The sequence below is a fragment of the Rhyacophila brunnea genome, unplaced genomic scaffold (assembly GCF_057557595.1).
Source record: "Rhyacophila brunnea isolate RB1 unplaced genomic scaffold, BYU_Rbru_1.0 scaffold_11, whole genome shotgun sequence".
Classification (NCBI taxonomy): domain Eukaryota; kingdom Metazoa; phylum Arthropoda; class Insecta; order Trichoptera; family Rhyacophilidae; genus Rhyacophila; species Rhyacophila brunnea.
In genome coordinates, this window is record NW_028232763.1 from 33172538 (window position 1) to 33190641 (window position 18104).

An 18104-nucleotide genomic window follows, 5' to 3' on the forward strand; every position below is an offset into this window, starting at 1 on the left:
ATTTGTTATACTGTTAGTAATGAAATGAGTGATACTTCTGATTTCAGAGATGGTCAATGGCGAGGGGCGAAGTTTTTGAACAGCGCCACCCTCTCCGATTGGATTGTTCTGATACTGGATCGAACTCCTCAACCTGCTGCCGAAGACTTTGTCATGATGGTGATTATAACATTCTATACTAAATTTAATAATGATACATTTTAATAATGCCTCCAGATTAGAGGTGAGTTGGAAATACTGTCACCAGTTTGTGTACTCAAGTTTCGGATGCAACTTGTTCCAAAAAACTTGTCATGATATCATCGCGAGTCCCTGTTCTGTGCACTCGCCAGTTGGTAGACTTTCAAAACTATTGACATTAAATGCGCACAAACGAAATGGCACTTGAATATAGGTATATTTTAATTTATTAGTCTATTGTGTTCGAATGTATGGATAATAATAGGTCATAAATTATGTGTCGCAGCACAGTGGTGAGATGACGCACAGGCTTAGGCTTGTTATATACCGCTCAAAACATGTTTAAAATTTAAAAAATCACTGTTATTCATTTTTGTTAACAATAATATTGTAACCTAAAACTAAAACCTAAAAACAACTCATGAATTTAAAATTTTATAATAAATGGGACTTTTCGACAAGCGGAGCTTAGCGTATTTTTAGCGATTATATTGAAGCCGATACACAATCTGAGTTCCCTGAGCCGATACGTATTTTAAAATACTAATAATATTGAGTCAATATTGAATAGTTAGTTTCAGTTGAGTATCAAACTTTTGTCGCATATACACGCCAAACGATCTATATTCCAAATACTAGTAAGTATTTTGGAACAAGTTTATATACTAAGTATTTTTTTATACTGGTAGTAAGTACACTTAGTCTTCAAAATCGACCAGTTTTCCCATCTCTACTCTAGATCAGCATTTCTCAAACTTTTAAAAATTTCCTGCGTGGCGGTCCCTTTAAAAATTGTTCGATGGCTCGCGGACCCCTTTAATAAAATAAGAAAATCTATATTATTTTAAAGAAATTGGGGGCCACATACCTACGGGCGCGGCAGTGCTTATAGGCTGTTGTGAATAAAACATTTTTTTACAAACATGTATGTATTAAGAAAATATTACATATATATTGTTATGTATTGTCCGGCAACTTCATCTTGGCTACGTGGCAAAACTGTGAACTACGATCCCCTCCAGTACAGCTAATCGGACTTCCGGTTTCAAATAAGGAATGCCCCCAAATTATTCATTACATTTTTGACACTCGTATTGGACGCATCTATCAATTTACGTAATTTGAAGCTTTTTATATTCAAAAGATGGTTAAAACAATACGAAGTGATGTTCGAATTATTATTAGTAAACTTTTGATTTATTGCGAAGAAGAAAAAGAGTCGCATTTAAAAGGCGAGCCTATACAATACTTAAACAAGCCCATATCACGGGTGGCGGCCATGTCAGGTATGTCAAAATTCAGTGTTGTGATACAAGAAATATTTCCCCAAATGCTGGGAATTATGTTTGTATATTATATAGTTGTGTGTATCGTAATCTGTTTTATTAATATTTTTAGACGTATAATAATTAAGTATAAATTATCATTTAAGTACACTGGCAGTGTAATAATAAATTGGCAAGAAGAATATTTTCAAGAATAAACATTATTGTCATTAAATCAATTTATAAAAAATTATTTTCACAGTAGGTACAGCAAAACCTCGTTAGCAAGATAATTTGAAATTCGCCGTAATTCGAAATTTTCCTGAAAAAAAAGTCCCTTGAACATTATTTTCATATACAACCATACCTTTAATTCGAATTTCGTATTTCAAAATGATTTCAGAGTCCCTGGCATACAAAAATATTCAATAAATCGTGATAAAGTACACTATTTCATGAGCCAGTCATTGAAAATTGTGACAGAATTTTCTTAAAAAATCAAAAATTACTTATTTTAAGAAGGTAATAAAAATAATCCTGACATTTTGTGACCCAATTCGGTAGGCACATCTACGATCGGAAACAAAATTAATGAAAATCAAAAAAAAAATTTTTTTTTTTCAAAGTTTTAATATTTTCCCCCATACATTTCATAATTCGTAATTCGAAATTTTTTTCGATTTTCGGTCCCATGGAATTCGTATTAACGAGGTTTTACTGTATATGTTTCTACAACAATTTTAGTAAAAATACGATAAAAAATTTGTAAATTATAAAAAAATGTGATTGGGTCATCAATATAATATTGAATATGTTATATCTTTCACTTCTACTTATTTAGTCATAATTTGTGTTCTAATTATTTAATTAATAAATACCTGCAGCAATATTAGCAGTTAATGTGGGTTCAATGATATATTTCCTTCCAAATTCAATAATTACGCTGTATTAATTAACCTAATATAATAACAATTAAGAGGTCAAATTATTTGAAATAATTTTTCTATTGATACTTATCTTACAATAATTAGACTTATAAATTAATTACTTACTGAGAATAGAATTGATATAAATTAAAAACCTAATTTCGCGGGATTTGTTTTCTCAAAAAATGACTACACTGAGAAATATTCTATACGCGACAAGGGCGACTTCCTGTTGTCGCCTAAATAATGTTGTCGTACAGTATACATTAAATTTCAATAACAATTTTAATGGGATGGATGGATCTGTTCTGCTTGAACCAGATCTTCTATGTTTGGTCTCAATAATTAGTGCTCAATTACTGTAAAAAACACATATTTCGGACTAGTTCACCATTAAATTACTTTTTTTCACTGGTAAAAATACCACGTAACACTATTTTTCAATACTACATCATCCCCATACAAATTGATGAAATTTTTTTTTCCGGAAAATTTGATTTAGGTATAGCGATTTTTGCTAATTTGAAATCAAATTTTCAGGGTCCCTTGGATTTTGAATTATCGAGGTTATGCTGTAAATAAAACAGCGCCAAAAGTGTAAATCGCAATAAGTAAATATGGCACCCTCATGTCAATGAAAGTGAAGTTATGTTACTGCCTTGTTTTGCCTGGGGTCAGTTAACGATAACTAATATTAATTTATTGTATCAAGAAATTATCGTAATTTGTATTTTTTATTTCGCTATCTTCAATATCAAATTAATTAGGTTAAGGTTAAGTTATTCTCTGAGCATTGGTAAAATCTGAAATTGGTCATTGTAATATGTAGATGCCATTATTGTACTCATTTACAGTTAATCAGCGCTGGTAACAAGGCAGGCATGGCCATCAGCAGGCCGAGAAGCATCCGTAAAATCGAGAAAAGAGATCTAGATTCAGTTATGATGACAGCCAAACAAGACAAAGTGCAGCTCGTTGTGGCCATTATCGGGAGCTACGGTGACGACTATGCACGGGTAAGTACTGCTATTCTTCTTTATCGTGATTAGAGTCATTTTTGAAGTAAATGCTTTTTACCTTTTGACTCCCTAATTCCTAGGAAAGTGAACCCCACCCCGCTGATCTGTAATGATTACCCATGATTTTGTCGGTTACATGAAAATTGTACGTAAAACATTTCACCGTGGCACAGTTCACCGTGAGTTCGCCGTTTATTTCTATCGGAAAGAGACCGTATACTATATGGTCTCCAATTTTATTAGATTCAATAGGAACATTAATTCAATTTTCATAGCTGATTTTGGCAAAATTCATGGATGAATGAAAACCTGACCTAACATAACCTAACATAACAAATAATCCATGCTGGCTTCCTGTAAAGCAGTGATTTCCAAACTGGGAGGCGCGGAGTGTTGTAAAGGGAGGCGCGAAAAGTTTAACACAATTAATGTAGCCACATGTTCGCAGTTTGCAAATGCATAGTTTATAAAACAGCCGCTAATTATAAATTACATAAAAAAAATAGTCCTATAAAAGGTTTTTGCAAACCTGTCTGAAAATATGGAGACTAATTTTATAATACGTCACTTCTATACTATTGTAAAGCACGCTGGCTATCTCGTGAAAAAATGAAATAAAAGGGTCAAATTTAATCATAATGTTGAAATTTGAGGCAAATTTGTTTAGGAATGATAATTTTGTTGTTAAACTTGTCTATTTGGTTGAAATTATACAGGGATTAAATCAATGCAACGACCGTCAATGCATTCACTGATTTAAAAAGACAAAGTGAAGGTATTCATAAAAAATTGGAGCTTTGGAAATCAAAATTACAAAAAAAAATAAGTTCGCCACGTTTCCACTTTTGAATGATTTCTGCACCATATATATGCAAACAAAAATCTATTTACTGAGTTCTTGGTCAGTTTGCTAATGCACTTTTCACATTATTTTATTAACCCTTTTACTCCCATTCGGCTGATATTTCGGCCCACCATACCTATGCGAAAACTCCATCTGGGCCGATCCATCGGCCGAAAGTTTGGATCCAAATTTACAATTTAATTCAATTTTTTTCCCTTCATATTTCATCTCATGTAGACAAAGCACTATATTCGGTATGTGTTAGGTGTGACTAATATTTATTTTAGTGTGGCACTTGATTATAATTGTGGCATACCCTAATAACTCACAAGTCATAATTGTTCTTGCTGTCAAACTCGAAGCCAAAGAGGGTCATAAAAATAATAAAACATTATTTTTATGACACATTTTAAATTCTGAGATTTCTTTTAGTGTTTTATGATTCATATATCACATAATTATGAATTTAGTAATTTTAACCCTTTCCCGGCGACCGTATTCCGGTAGGATACAGCTAGTACGTAACACATGGGCGACCGTATAGCAGTCAGATACGCAAACCTTGACCTGTGGATAACGCAAGAAATATTTTTCATGCGGCATTGAGAATTTTATTAAAAAATAGCCCGATCCATCCGCCTACTTCCACCTATATAACTTTGTCAAAAATATGTTGTTTTAATTTCATAATCATCGATCTTTCGAACCCTCTCGATTTATTGAGATTCGCCGGTACGATTGCATCAGTTCAAATCTACGCGGTATTTTACAGCGCCTGCGCACTAGGCATACAAAATATTTTCATTCGAGTTGAGTGTGCGCCGAGTGATTTACCTTGTAAAGTTGAATATTCACCGCGATCTTAACAACACCATGTTTGCGGGAATAAAAGACAACCAAAAAACCGAACCGAAAACAATAAATAATGTGTCGTCGAAATATTTCTAAATATGTACTTGAACTTGTGTTCTGGATTATGTCATTTATTTTTATTACTCATGGTCATGTCATCATGTGTCACCCCAATTGTTTGAAAGTCATAAATCGAGCTCATTATTGAAAGTCGTAAATATTTGTAAAGATGCGTCCACACGGAATGAAAAAATATAATATATTATTATATTTTAGTTTGGACGATTGCGAGTTTTACCAATAAATTACGAATCACTATGAAGGAATATATAAAACGTATAAATAAACGTAAGTATAAAAAAAACACACGGGTATAATACAACATAATATAAAATATAAATCATGGAATATTGACTTTTCAACGATATTACATATTATCTTTGCATGCAATTTAATGTTTATAAAATTTTAAAACCTCACGCAAAAAATGTTTTATAGCACTTTACGCATTACAAATTACGCAGATTTTACAAAATAAATATTGTTTTTTTTATAAAACATAAAACGACAATCACTAACATAACACAGTGCTCAATAAAACTGAAAAGTTTAATCTAGTAAAAATCCAAATTTCACTCAAAAAATAACAAAAGAAATTATTATAATATTTCAACCAGTGTGGACTCAACTTTACGCGAACCATAAAACATGTAATAATATGCGACACACACATAAAAGCTATTATTTTCAATATTTTTAATGGCATTTTTAAGTGTTTCTAACATGAGTAAAATATTATAGTGAGTGATTTATTAATTTTTATGGGCGCACAAGCGTGTCTACGTCATCAAACATGGCTCCGATTTTTCAATACAAAGGACTATCAATGATTTCATTGAAGTAAACACAGCTAAATTCAACAATCGATTCTATTTTTTAGTGTGGCACTTCGAACCTTATGTATCTAGGCATGATAACAGTTATACCAGCTATTTTTAATTGCCGTATTTATCATAATACAGCGAAGCACAGCATTTATAAAAACCTTACCGCAGAGCCGGCTTCTTTCATATTGAAACTGACGCGGCGGCCGGGTTAATGAACTCTGACGGAACGAAGAATGAAGGACCACTGTTCTTTTGGCACGATGGTGAAAAAATACATGAATAAATATTATTATAATAGATTTAGTGCTTTGAAACTTATTTTTTGAAATTACTTCATTCCCATATCAGTTGCTCCCGATAATGTATCGAATTCTCGTGCGATTTTGTGTATTGAATAATATTCATGAATACCTTGACACTTTACGATTTTTTTTGATTACTTTATAAAAATTATATTTCATGTTTATAAATAATATTATGTTTATTTTTTTTTCTGTTACTAGATAAGAATAGATTATACTATAAATTTTGATATATCATTTATAAATAAAAAAATGTCGTCACACTTGTTTTGTAGTTCAAACATAGTTTTATCCGTTCATTTCTAAATAAATATTGATACATTATTTTTTTCTTTTATTTTATTGGTGTAAACTATCAATATTATTACTTATTATTGCTTTATACACCATTGAGAACACACAAAAAAAGTTTCAAATTTTTAAAACATGTAGAATTATTTATTTAAAAAAAACTAAATCTACGAATTTTTGGCAAAAAACGCTTGGGAGTTTTTACATATGCTAGGCTAAATCACTTAGGAGGAAAAGGGTTAATAATAAAAAAAAGTCAGAGCTATTAAATATTTTAAATATGAGGTTGTGCGTTGCAATTTGATGTGATACCTATATGATGATTGATATACTTAAATGATAACTCCCGTGTATAATTTAGGAAACACTACATTAGAGCACCACACTGCCCTTAACCAGTGGCGGCCGGTGGTTTCCAAAATTGGTCTCATTGGGGGTGCACTAAAAATTTTCTTACCTCATTTAAAAAGAACATCAATTCGGCGTTGTTTGTGTTTGGCAAACACCTCAATCACTTGTCATTAAAGTCTGGAACTGTTTGTAAAAGTTTTTTCTCGATGCTTAACACAGATAGACAGTTAAGTCTGTCCTGATTCATGGTATTTCTTAAAGACGATTTAATTCTTTAAAGGGTTGAAAAACACCTTTCACTTTCCACAGATGTCATCGGACCATCCTTATTTTATTCTGACTCTTTCTTCGAAAGAATTCTTATTATTTTTGATAAAGTCTACGTTTACCGACATCATTTTAAAACACATACACTTCACTGGGTATACAATAATTATATGTATTATTAGGAATCTTTTATTCAAAATTTATTTTTATGAACAAAATTATCGAAATAACGTGACAAAACATTTAAAGCCGACTATAGATAGCTATAGATAGATAGATATAGATAGGAGGTAAATAATATTTCAAGAAAATAATATTTAAAAAAAAATATATAACCATCGATTGTTTTGAATAGGTAGGTACGTATTTTTCGACTCGACAATGCGTCAGTCCCTTACTCGCTTCGTCTACAAAATACAATAAAACTCAGGCGTTAAAAATATGACATCATGTTACAATAATTCACTCACTTGGTAAAAGAACATGGTATACTGTTTTTTTTTTTTTTTTGTATCGAATTTTGTGAACACTGCTGCGTCTGAAGCAGCGATAAAATTTTGAGTAAATATGACTTGTTTATGTGTTTCATGTGTCGGGTTGAACTGTTATTACACAATGTAATATGAATGGCAAACTAAGATCGATATTAGGGCGCTCACACGAGCGCTCGATTTCGATGACTGTTCAGTGGGTACATGCTTTTGCTACAAATTTATTTAGATTAAATTGCGATAAACGAGTGATGACTTATGAATAGCATTGATGCACATTAAGTGATGTTTAGGAAAAAGGAGTGCAGCGCACATGCATGGTATTAGAAAAGCCGCCGCTGCCCTTAACCTCAGCGATAAGTAGGTGGGCCTGCCATAGATTCTGGCCTGGGGGCCCGCTTCAGGATGTGGGGCCCATGATAGAATCCATTTGTCAATGAACGATGATGAATTTGGATTGACTGCTATTGAAATTGATTGTGCTAATAAACAAGCACATTCATCGCATGAAAAACAAATTAATTTAAAAATAAATATACCTTCGATATAAGTAGTAATAGAGTTGGGTATTTCCCGAGAAAATCTCAATCTCGAGATTCGGGATTTCCCGAAATGATGAAATTTTGAATTCTCGAGATATCAAAAAAAAGAAAAAAAAACCTGTAAAAATCCTAAAATCAGTGTAAAAACAGACAAATTCCAAAAAAATATGATTTTTTTTTAAGTAAGAAGACAAAATAGAAGTAGGAAAGTAGTAGAAAACAAAAATAATTCAAAACATTACTTATTAAAATCGAATTTCAAAAAACACAGACTGTCAATGGCTGCATTTGATAATGGCGTACGCTTTTCAGACACAAAATTCCCTGATGTTTAAAAAGTGCGCTCATTTTGAGTCGACGTTGGCTTAATAATTGTGTTAAATGCCCCGATCAGTCTTTCTTATTATTCTCTCTTATTTTCTGTCCACTTTTTTCATATTATAGAAAATCGTTTTTCAATTAATACTTGATAATAAAGAAATCCCGAATCCCGAGAAAAGATTCTCGAGATCCAGGAATTCCCGAAATGTTAAAAATTTCAATTCTCAAGATTCGGGATGGAGCATCTTGAAAATTTCTAAAGAATTCCCGTTGGGAAATTCCCGAAACCCAACTCTAAGTAGTAAAACCTTGTTTATTGTTATATGTTTTTTTCATTTTTGTATTAGTACCTACATTGTTGACTAAAAGGTGTCTATTATTTAATGAAATAAAAGGGGGGGGGGGCACCAAGATTTGATTTTTTAAAAGGGAGACGTAGTAACATAAAGTTTGGAAACCACTGCTGTAAAGTGTAAACCGACAAGAACCGTGTTTTATTTAGACATGAATTTTATGTCAGTACTATACGACCCAAATAGGTTTTTTAGGACAAGGATTTCGTCGACGAACGAAATAAAAATCAAAGGCAGTGGATGAGTCCGATCCATTGACCTTTCGATTTAGAAGCTACAATTTTTATCCATACAGTAAAACCCGCTTAATTCGAAATTGATGGGACGCGGAACGTAGACAAAAAATTCGAACTACAACATACAAAATTTGGTAAAATACTGTAACACTTTGAAATTACAGTGAATTTCGAATCAACTATGTTCGTATTAACAGTGTTTTACTGTACATATATGAGAACTTTAGAAATAAAAAATAAGATAAATAAAACAGCACTATCCATTTTTCTAGTACTTTTGTCATTAAAAATAACATTTCTTCCTTATATCTGTATAAAATATTTCCATATTGTTTGTATACTAATAATATATCATTTCAGACTATTTTTTACTAGATAGAAATAAGCTATTTTTACAGCTGTGCCAATTTCAAAAATGGTTGAATTAGAATATATTTGAATTTTGCATGGGTACTGAATTAAAGTGTAACTGAGTCAAACACATACCGCGGTCCAAATGATCCATATTATTCTTTTCAGAGATATCGACCGTAATTCACCTATGACATAATTTCAGGTAAAACAGACGGCCGAGTTGAGATATGGTGTCTTAACCCAGTGCATAAAAGGCAACACGGTTGGACGCTTCAAACCTACAACTGCGGAGATGCTCCTCCTTAAAGTAAATGCCAAACTAAACTGCGTCAACCATAAAATGTTTGCCTCCATCATCCCCAACTGCCTTAAGAGGCCCTGCATGATAGTCGGAGCCGATGTCACGCACCCCAGTCCTGGACAGGTAACAAATGCTTTATTTCATCTGTTTAACCCAATGAGGTATAATTTTTTCACTGTGTTCATGGAGATGTTCTCACAAACGAAAATCTTACATTGCTCACATTCAGTCTGGGCGAACTTGATATAAAATCTTATTGGCTGAAAACTACTCCATACCAACCAATCCATATGTCATTGGCTGCATACTGTTTAATACCAATATGCCGACCAATGAATGGCTCTGAATGCTTTACAAACTATCAACCCAATACATGCTATCGATTTTAGTATGTGTTTTATAATAAAAATGGCAATAAAAAATAAGTTTTACGACTCTTTGGGCACCTAGACATGTTCAGATTATTTTACAACTAAAAAACCATAATAAATCAGTCATAATGTCAAAAATATCCAAACAAATAAATTCTATACAATCACTTACCACTTCTAACAGATCCACCAATTTGCCTTTATGTATATAGAGCAGTGCTCCGCAACCGGTGTGCCGCGGTGCAATAGCCAAAATTGCGTACATGGCTGGTAATATATTTGAGCACCTGCGTGAACTTAATAAAACAATGCAAGGTCAGAATGAAAATATATTGACGTGCTCTGGTAAATTAGAAGAATTCAAAAATAACCTCGAACTTTGGCAGAAGGAGTTTAGACAAGGATCTCTACAAATGTTCCAAATGAATCACCAGACCGCCATTGAAAACAAGCAATCAATTTTGGATCCGTCTCAAAAACATTTAACTTTGCTGCAAAAGAAATTTCAACAGTACTTTCATACAATCAATGCGACTGGATACGAAACCCTTTTGCAACCTTCTAAGAAAATTCTATAGAAGTACTTTTCCTATAAATTCGAGAGGAATTTGTTGAATTGATGAACGACGGGACGCTAAAACTGTACTTCGCCGATGTTCCATTGGCTATTTTCTGGATTTCAGTTAATAAAAATGTCCTCGGACATTCGACAAGGCTATCGCAGATCAGCTCCCATTTTCGAGTAAAAAAAAGGCGCTATTTTACTACGTCAATATTTATATTTTAAAACATCTCATTGTAGGATACAATTTATTATTTTTGTGTCAATACTCGACTAATAATTATTCCTAACCCGACAACTAACCATAATTATAATAATATAACCATACGAAAAATCGCTAAACATAAAATCAATACCATTAATTTTACCTCGAACACTATTTGAAAAAACGCTATTTTAGAGTATCATGCTGTTTTTAACCTTAGCGACAGGTAGGGGGGCCCACCAAAGATCTTGGTCTGGGGTCTCCCTTCAGGATGTGGGGTCCTTGTTTTGGTGTATAAATTGTTTTACGTGTGGTGTGCCGCGGAATTCTGGGAAGACCTTTGGTGTGCCCTGGGTGTGAAAAGGTTGCGGAGCACTGATATAGAGCATTGCAAGGTGCACATTTTTTTCACGCTCTTGTATGCATGCAATGGAAGTATAGAACACTTCACAAGTGGTAATAAATTAATCACACATAATGTTTTTTCCGGAGTAGGGTCGTAAATATAGCGCAATTTTAAGCTAAACAAACTTTTAGGCAGACACTTAAACAGCTATTAAGGCTATACCTCAGTTGAGGCGTGGTCTAAAAAGATCGTGGCTAGGTGATGCGCGGATTGCGGGTCACGGGTGTAAATGACGCATGCCGAATGAAATATAATTTGTCATATAAATCCAACATGCGTCCATTTAATGTTCTGTTTATTGTTCTATTAGTAACAATAATAATATATTCATTGACATGTTTTCTTTTTCAAGTAAATTGGTAACGTTTTTAGTCATCTTTACACGATTTAAGAATTAATACCCCCGTCGCTCGACGTTCTCTCTCCGAATGCCAGCGAGTCCAAAATTTCATCGCGCCTATAGTTGAAAATTATTTTCCGTTTCATTGATGTATCGTCTTAAGGCTACACCTCAGCTGAGGCATGGTCTAAAAAGATCGTGACGAGGTGATGCGCGGATTGTGCAAATGACGCGAGCCAAACGAAATATAATTTATCATAAAAATCCAACATGCATCCATTTAATGTTATGTTTATTGTTATATTACTAATAATAATAGTATATTCATTGGCATGGTTTCTTTTTCAAGTACATGCGGAACGTTTTTTAGTCATCTTTACACGATTTAAAAATATATTCCTCCGACGCCGTCACAAAACAAATTGACGTGCTCACAAGTCGACTATCGCTCTCCGAATGGCAACGCGGCCGAAATTACGTCCCACATACGGTTGAAAATTATTTGCCGTTTCACTTATGTACTCTTAAATATTATTAATGAGTTACATATTTATTTTTATTTACATATTTAAAATTGTTTTGAAGAGTGGTAGATTTTATAACAAGGACTGAGACAGAGAGCTACATTACAAAGATAACACATACAGTAAAACCTCGTTAGTAAGAACACTGATAATTTGAAATTTGCCGTAATTCGAAATGTTCCCAAAAAAAAGTCCCTTGAACATTATTTTCATATAAAACCATACCTTTAATTCGAATTTTGTAATTCGAAATGATTTCTGAGTCCCTGACATAAAAATATTCAATAAACCGTAATGAAGTCCACTATTTCATGAGACAGTCATTGAAAATTGTGAAAGACTTTTCTTAGAACATCAAAAATTACTTATTTTATGATAGTAATAAAAATAATCCTGACATTTTATGACCCAATTCGGTAGGCACGTCTATGATCAGAAACGAAATTAATGAAAATCAAAATTTCAATTTTTTTCCCCCCATACATTTCGTAATTCGTAATTCGAATTTTTTTTCGATTTTCGGTCCCATGGAATTTGTATTAACAAAGTTTTACTGTATTATCTAGATAAGAGACTTTTTTTTATATTAATTTTTGAATTTCTGTACACCTGACAAGCGTCTTCTGGGCTTTTTACTTGCCGTGGGCGGAATGTGTGGGATTGGTCTGGGTTGTGGAGTTTTCATGATTTTCACAGCATACTTAGCAACTAATTGTTTTATCACGACCAGTGGCGGCCGGTGGTCTTCAGAATAGCATTTTCTGGTAGTGTGCAATGGTTTACCTTCTATACCCAGCATTGGAGCATAGGGCAAGCACAAGTTCACGCCACTTCCCTCGGTTCAACGCCAACTCTTGCGCCTCCCGCCATGTCAGACCTGCAGCACGTAGGTCGCTTTTGTAGCACCGCTGCAGGGTGAGAGAAGGCCGGCAATGGCAACGGAACCCTTGAAGCTGTGCCATAAGGGTACGCAGTGTCACACTCTTTGGCGGCATCAGGAACACGTCTTGTCCTAGCCACGTAAAGGTCGTAAAGCGTCTCTCCATGATTACCTTAATCACCGAAGGCTGCCGTGTCTATAAGCTTAGATAATATCTTAGTGTAAAAAGATCGAAACGTCGAACTTCTCAGAAGGTAATTTAAATATGTCTTTGTTTATTTATTCTATTTCATAAAAAAGTTTTTAAACAGTTGATTTCATTTCAGCAGAATGATTTAATATCAATAAAGAAAAATAAATGTCACGGTTTACGGCTTAACACTCCGAACAATGAATGCGTCAAGCAAATAAATAACCGCAGATGTGTTTTTTTTTATACTGAATGTATTTGAGTGGTTTAGAAATAAATGCGGCAGTTTGTATGTTCGTAAAAGTTTGGCGATTCATTAAATCTTAAATGTGGAATTGTTAAAAATTAACTCGCCAATTATTGTTATAAAACAGAAACTGGCGTTTTTGTTTCTAGAGTCCTAATTTCGTGCACCGATCATAAAGTGTGTAAAAAATGCTACACAAAACGCTACCATGGGAACATTGGACTTCCGTTTGAGAAGTATACAATGACCTCATTGTAATCCTGAGCAAACTGAAAATCCATTTGGATCGCAATCGCTTTGCGCCCATGAACCGAGGTATTGTTCATAATACTGCTACATGTTCTACTTCGCGAAGTGAGTGATACACATATGAATAACAATGATAAGTTGAGTGATGTCTTCAGAAATGCAGGCAGTGCGTAGCACTTGGATGGTATTAGAGGAGCCGCCGCTGATCACAACTAATTGAAATTCTCCTAGAGTTTTTTTACTACCAGTAACAGATTTATACATATAAAAAGCATTTAATAAATAGAGGTCAATCATGTGAAATGTTACAGTTTTGTACTATTTCACAGATTTCCTCATGCATGACAAGCTGCTGAGCATCATATCGGCCTTGTTAACAGTCCCCATATTTTTATTATACTCTAAAACGCACTCTGGCTTCATTATGGGTTCTCCGGTTCTAAAATTAGTTTTACCGGTTGGACCAAAGGAGTCATCGTGCATGGTTGTAAGCATGTGGAACATCTCTTCTGTCACACCATTTGAGAGCCAACAATGGGCTGTTTGACTTTGCCTCTGTTTCCCCCTTTTTCAGCTTTTTGAAGCATGGCATTTCTTTAATTTTTACGTACAGTCCCACAAGTACTGGTTTGATTTTCATGGAGGTGCTTGAATAACTGGACCGGTGTACCAGTTATCGTACTACAACGAATGCCCTTTGCCCAGGTACTCGGTCAGCAGCGTTATCACAACAGCTCCAGAATTTCCAAAGTTTTGGCTATTCACTATGTCTGTCCTTTCACCACAATAAATAATAAAATCTAAAATATAACCCGTCATAACGTTCGCACAACACGAACATTTTAATACCGTAAACGTTGACGCTTCAATGGAATATATTGTTTAAAAATAAGTCTCCCTTTAAAAACAATGATGCTCTCATCGATACAGAGATTTTGTTGCGGAATCATCGTCTCTTTGAACATTTTGCGTGTATGCTCTAAAAGTAACCTAATTTTATTTAGTCTATCTGAGGTAACATTTGGAGCAATAACTCATATCGGTCCCTAGGCATCGTCTGACCGAAAATGGGTGCACTTAAAAAATAATCCGTACTCCAGTGTTCTTCTAGTGACATATGTTTGTTTCGTGTCATGAGCATTGACACCGCAAAAAATGCATATAGTTGTGATACAGTTGTATCGGCCCAATTATGAGAACGTGATTTTGGTTCAAGTTCTTCTGTATTATACCGGTAGTTGAAAAAAATGTTTGTTGGACTACCTTCAGCATTATATCACGGTTTAAAAAATGTTCAAAAAAAAGACACTCGGGCGAAGTGTCAGTTAAATCATTGTTAGCTATGCCGGATTGAAAATCATCAAACTCATACACGATCAGAACATAGGGTCCGGATGTCGCATGTTCTCAAGTGTTCAATTGGCTCTTCTGATATACCTACATCACTGAGATCAGATGGTTACAATTCATCTTCGGACATTTCGTAATCAGAGTCCAATTCTTCACTTTCATCAGCCATATTGAAGTTTGAAAAGAGTTTGAAACCAAACACTCACACGATACAAAGGTAAAATAGTCCAAAAAAATTATAGTTAAAACACCTTATAACAGTTTAAACGGTATAGTTAAAAACACATAAACATAATACAGACAAAATATTTATAAATATTATAATAAAATTCACACAAATACAATAGATCGCGTAAAGTACATAATATTTTGTACGGCAAAGCAACAAGAGCGATTCTTTGCACAGTCCTCTCACAACAGTGATATTACATACCTATACTGCGCGCACATGCAGTAAAGTGGCGCGATGTTTCAAACCAAAATTGAATGTGCGACGATTGACGGCCCTTCGAAGGGACGTCAAACATCAAAGTTTTTAGTATTGTAACAAAATATATTTGACAATATTATATAGATGTCACCGTTTGTAACGAAACAAGGCAAATTATGGTAGAGATTTCAAAAATATGCGTCGTTTATTTTCTACATTATTGACCGGGCAATTTTTGCGTACAGCGTTGGTGACAGAAGCGCTGTAGCCCCGTAGTGTTGTGAAATTTCACGTACTACATTCGATACAGAAGCACGCACCGGGTTAAATGTGTATGCATGAAAGCTATGTGAATTTAGCTAAATGCCTATTATATATCCGTGGTTAGCAGAAGTGGTATATGTCAACAAAATTCCGAAAATGATGCAGATGTCTAAAACTTCGATCCTTCTATTCAGGAGAAAAAACACGTCATGAAAGATAATCGCTTATGCCCGTTTTTGATATTTGATTTTGGTTTATGTCAAAAATATACAGAAACCGTTAAGAGAACAAAATGTCTTCGAATATAACCAACCAGCAAGTCGAAGATCTTTAATTGGTTTCAGGTTTATCAATAGCAGTTAACGATTTATTTTATCTACAGGTCCTAAAGAAGAACTGGTAGGATTATTGCCACTCAAATGTTAAACACGTGGAGAGGATATTGCAAATGTTATAATTGAGTGTATGGAAAAACATCGTATTCCACTTGACAAAATTTTGTCAATTTCAAGTTAAGTATGACCAGCTTAAGAAAAGGGGTTGTTGCTATTTTGAAAGAAATAAACCACGAGATACTTGCTTTCCATTGCATCATTCGTCAAGAAGAGCTTTGTGCGCAGTTTTGGAATTGGTGATTAAGATTATCAACTCAATTATAGATAAAGCTTATGGATAAAGAATTATGGAGCTCAAAATTTGAACATCTCTGTGCTGATATGGACATATTGGAGAAAAACAAATGTGAAAATGTTTCGCAGCACAAGTTTAGTAGTCTGCTTTGAAAGACCTGGATAAAAGGAAGACATGATGATTCTTAATACCTGGAATGGTATTCCTGACTCATGATCGCTGTTTGCATTGCTGTTCTTTCCCTTTCCGGTTCTACATATTCATGCGAATAATCTTTTTCAAGCATGAACCTCATCAAGAGTAAATTGAGAAGTCATCTTATTGATGAGAACCTGTAATCGTGCCTAAAATTAAAAACAACATCCGAACCTGACTTCTCCAAACTTTTCAAGGAGATGCAAGGTCATTGTTCACATTAAGTGTTTGTCAGTCATTGTCATGATTTAATTTTATGGATACCTTACTTACAGTTTATTTTTTATCAATAAATAAGATCATTATTAAGAATGATATCACATTAACAGTGTACCTACCTATATAGTAAGTTTAAGAAATTTGGCTCTCAAAAGAAATCTCAATCGCTGTACTGTTGATATTTGGCTCTGTTGACTAATGAGTTTGCCGACCACTGGATTAGGCTAATAGTTTTTATTTTGAGTGGAGTGCAGTTGTGCCACTGATGTGTTAATGGGTCATAAAATGTCAGGATTATTTTTATTACCTTCATAAAATAAGCAATTTAGATGTTTTAAAGAAAGTCTGTCACAATTTTCAATGACTGCCTCATGAAATAGTGTACTTTATTATGATTTATTGAATATTTTTGTATGCCAGGGACTCTGAAATCATTTCAAATTACGAAATTCAAATTAAAGGTATGGTTTTATATGAAAATAATGTTCAAGATACTTTTTTTTCATGAAGATTTAGATTTACGGCGAATTTCGAATTATTCGTGTTACTATTTGCGAGGTTTTACTGTATTTTTCAGTCAGGCAGTTTTCGTAATGTCTTGTCCAAAATGGTTTTTTTTAACACTTTCAGCCCTGTAGGTTTTAATAAAATTTACCCCTATTCCCGGACAAATTTGAGTGAAATTGGTTTTTTCTAGTAAATGATATAATCTTGGTTTATTGGCTTATTTGTGGGAATATTTAAATAAAACTTTCAGGAACAATCAAAAACAGTTTAATAATTACGAATAGTGTGATATTTCTGCCAGCAGATGCCTTTGTGAAGAGGAACATCACACTCTTTACACACGTACCGAGTCTCACCCCTTTTTTTATTTTTGGCACATACCTTGCGTAGCCTTGTTGGATATGCCTTTTTCTGCGTCGCTAGAATCGCATGTAAGGTATGTCTGGACATGTCTCCAGATAATCTTACAGGCGAATCCAGCGTCACATGACGCCTCAGAGCCGGAGAAGACGAGACATCGGTACCAAAAGACATTAAAGAAATTGAATACTCTACTAAAAAATCTTTAAATTCTAACTTACGACTAGGGTTACATTTTTAAAAAATCAATGAACAGACTGAACGTCAACATTCACTTTTACACATGGGTCAGCAGTAAACGGTCCAGGTGCTGGAGTGTAGTCTTCTGTTGACCACGGTTCAGTAACACTGGCACTAAACCTCGCATGTCCTCCTCGGCTGCTTCTGGGACGA

General features: G+C 34.0%; 1 protein-coding gene across 3 annotated transcripts in view; it reads left to right on the plus strand.

The window, feature by feature from the left end:
- LOC147078632 (protein argonaute-2-like) overlaps positions 1–18104 on the plus strand; it is a 60883-nt gene that overhangs the window by 29693 nt on the left and 13086 nt on the right. For all 3 annotated transcript variants that reach the window (XM_085960292.1, XM_085960290.1, XM_085960293.1), the window contains 3 exons: positions 48–159; positions 3226–3387; positions 9684–9905. In XM_085960292.1, the coding sequence (XP_085816418.1) occupies positions 48–159; positions 3226–3387; positions 9684–9905 (496 nt within the window). The remainder of the gene's footprint in view (positions 1–47; positions 160–3225; positions 3388–9683; positions 9906–18104) is intronic.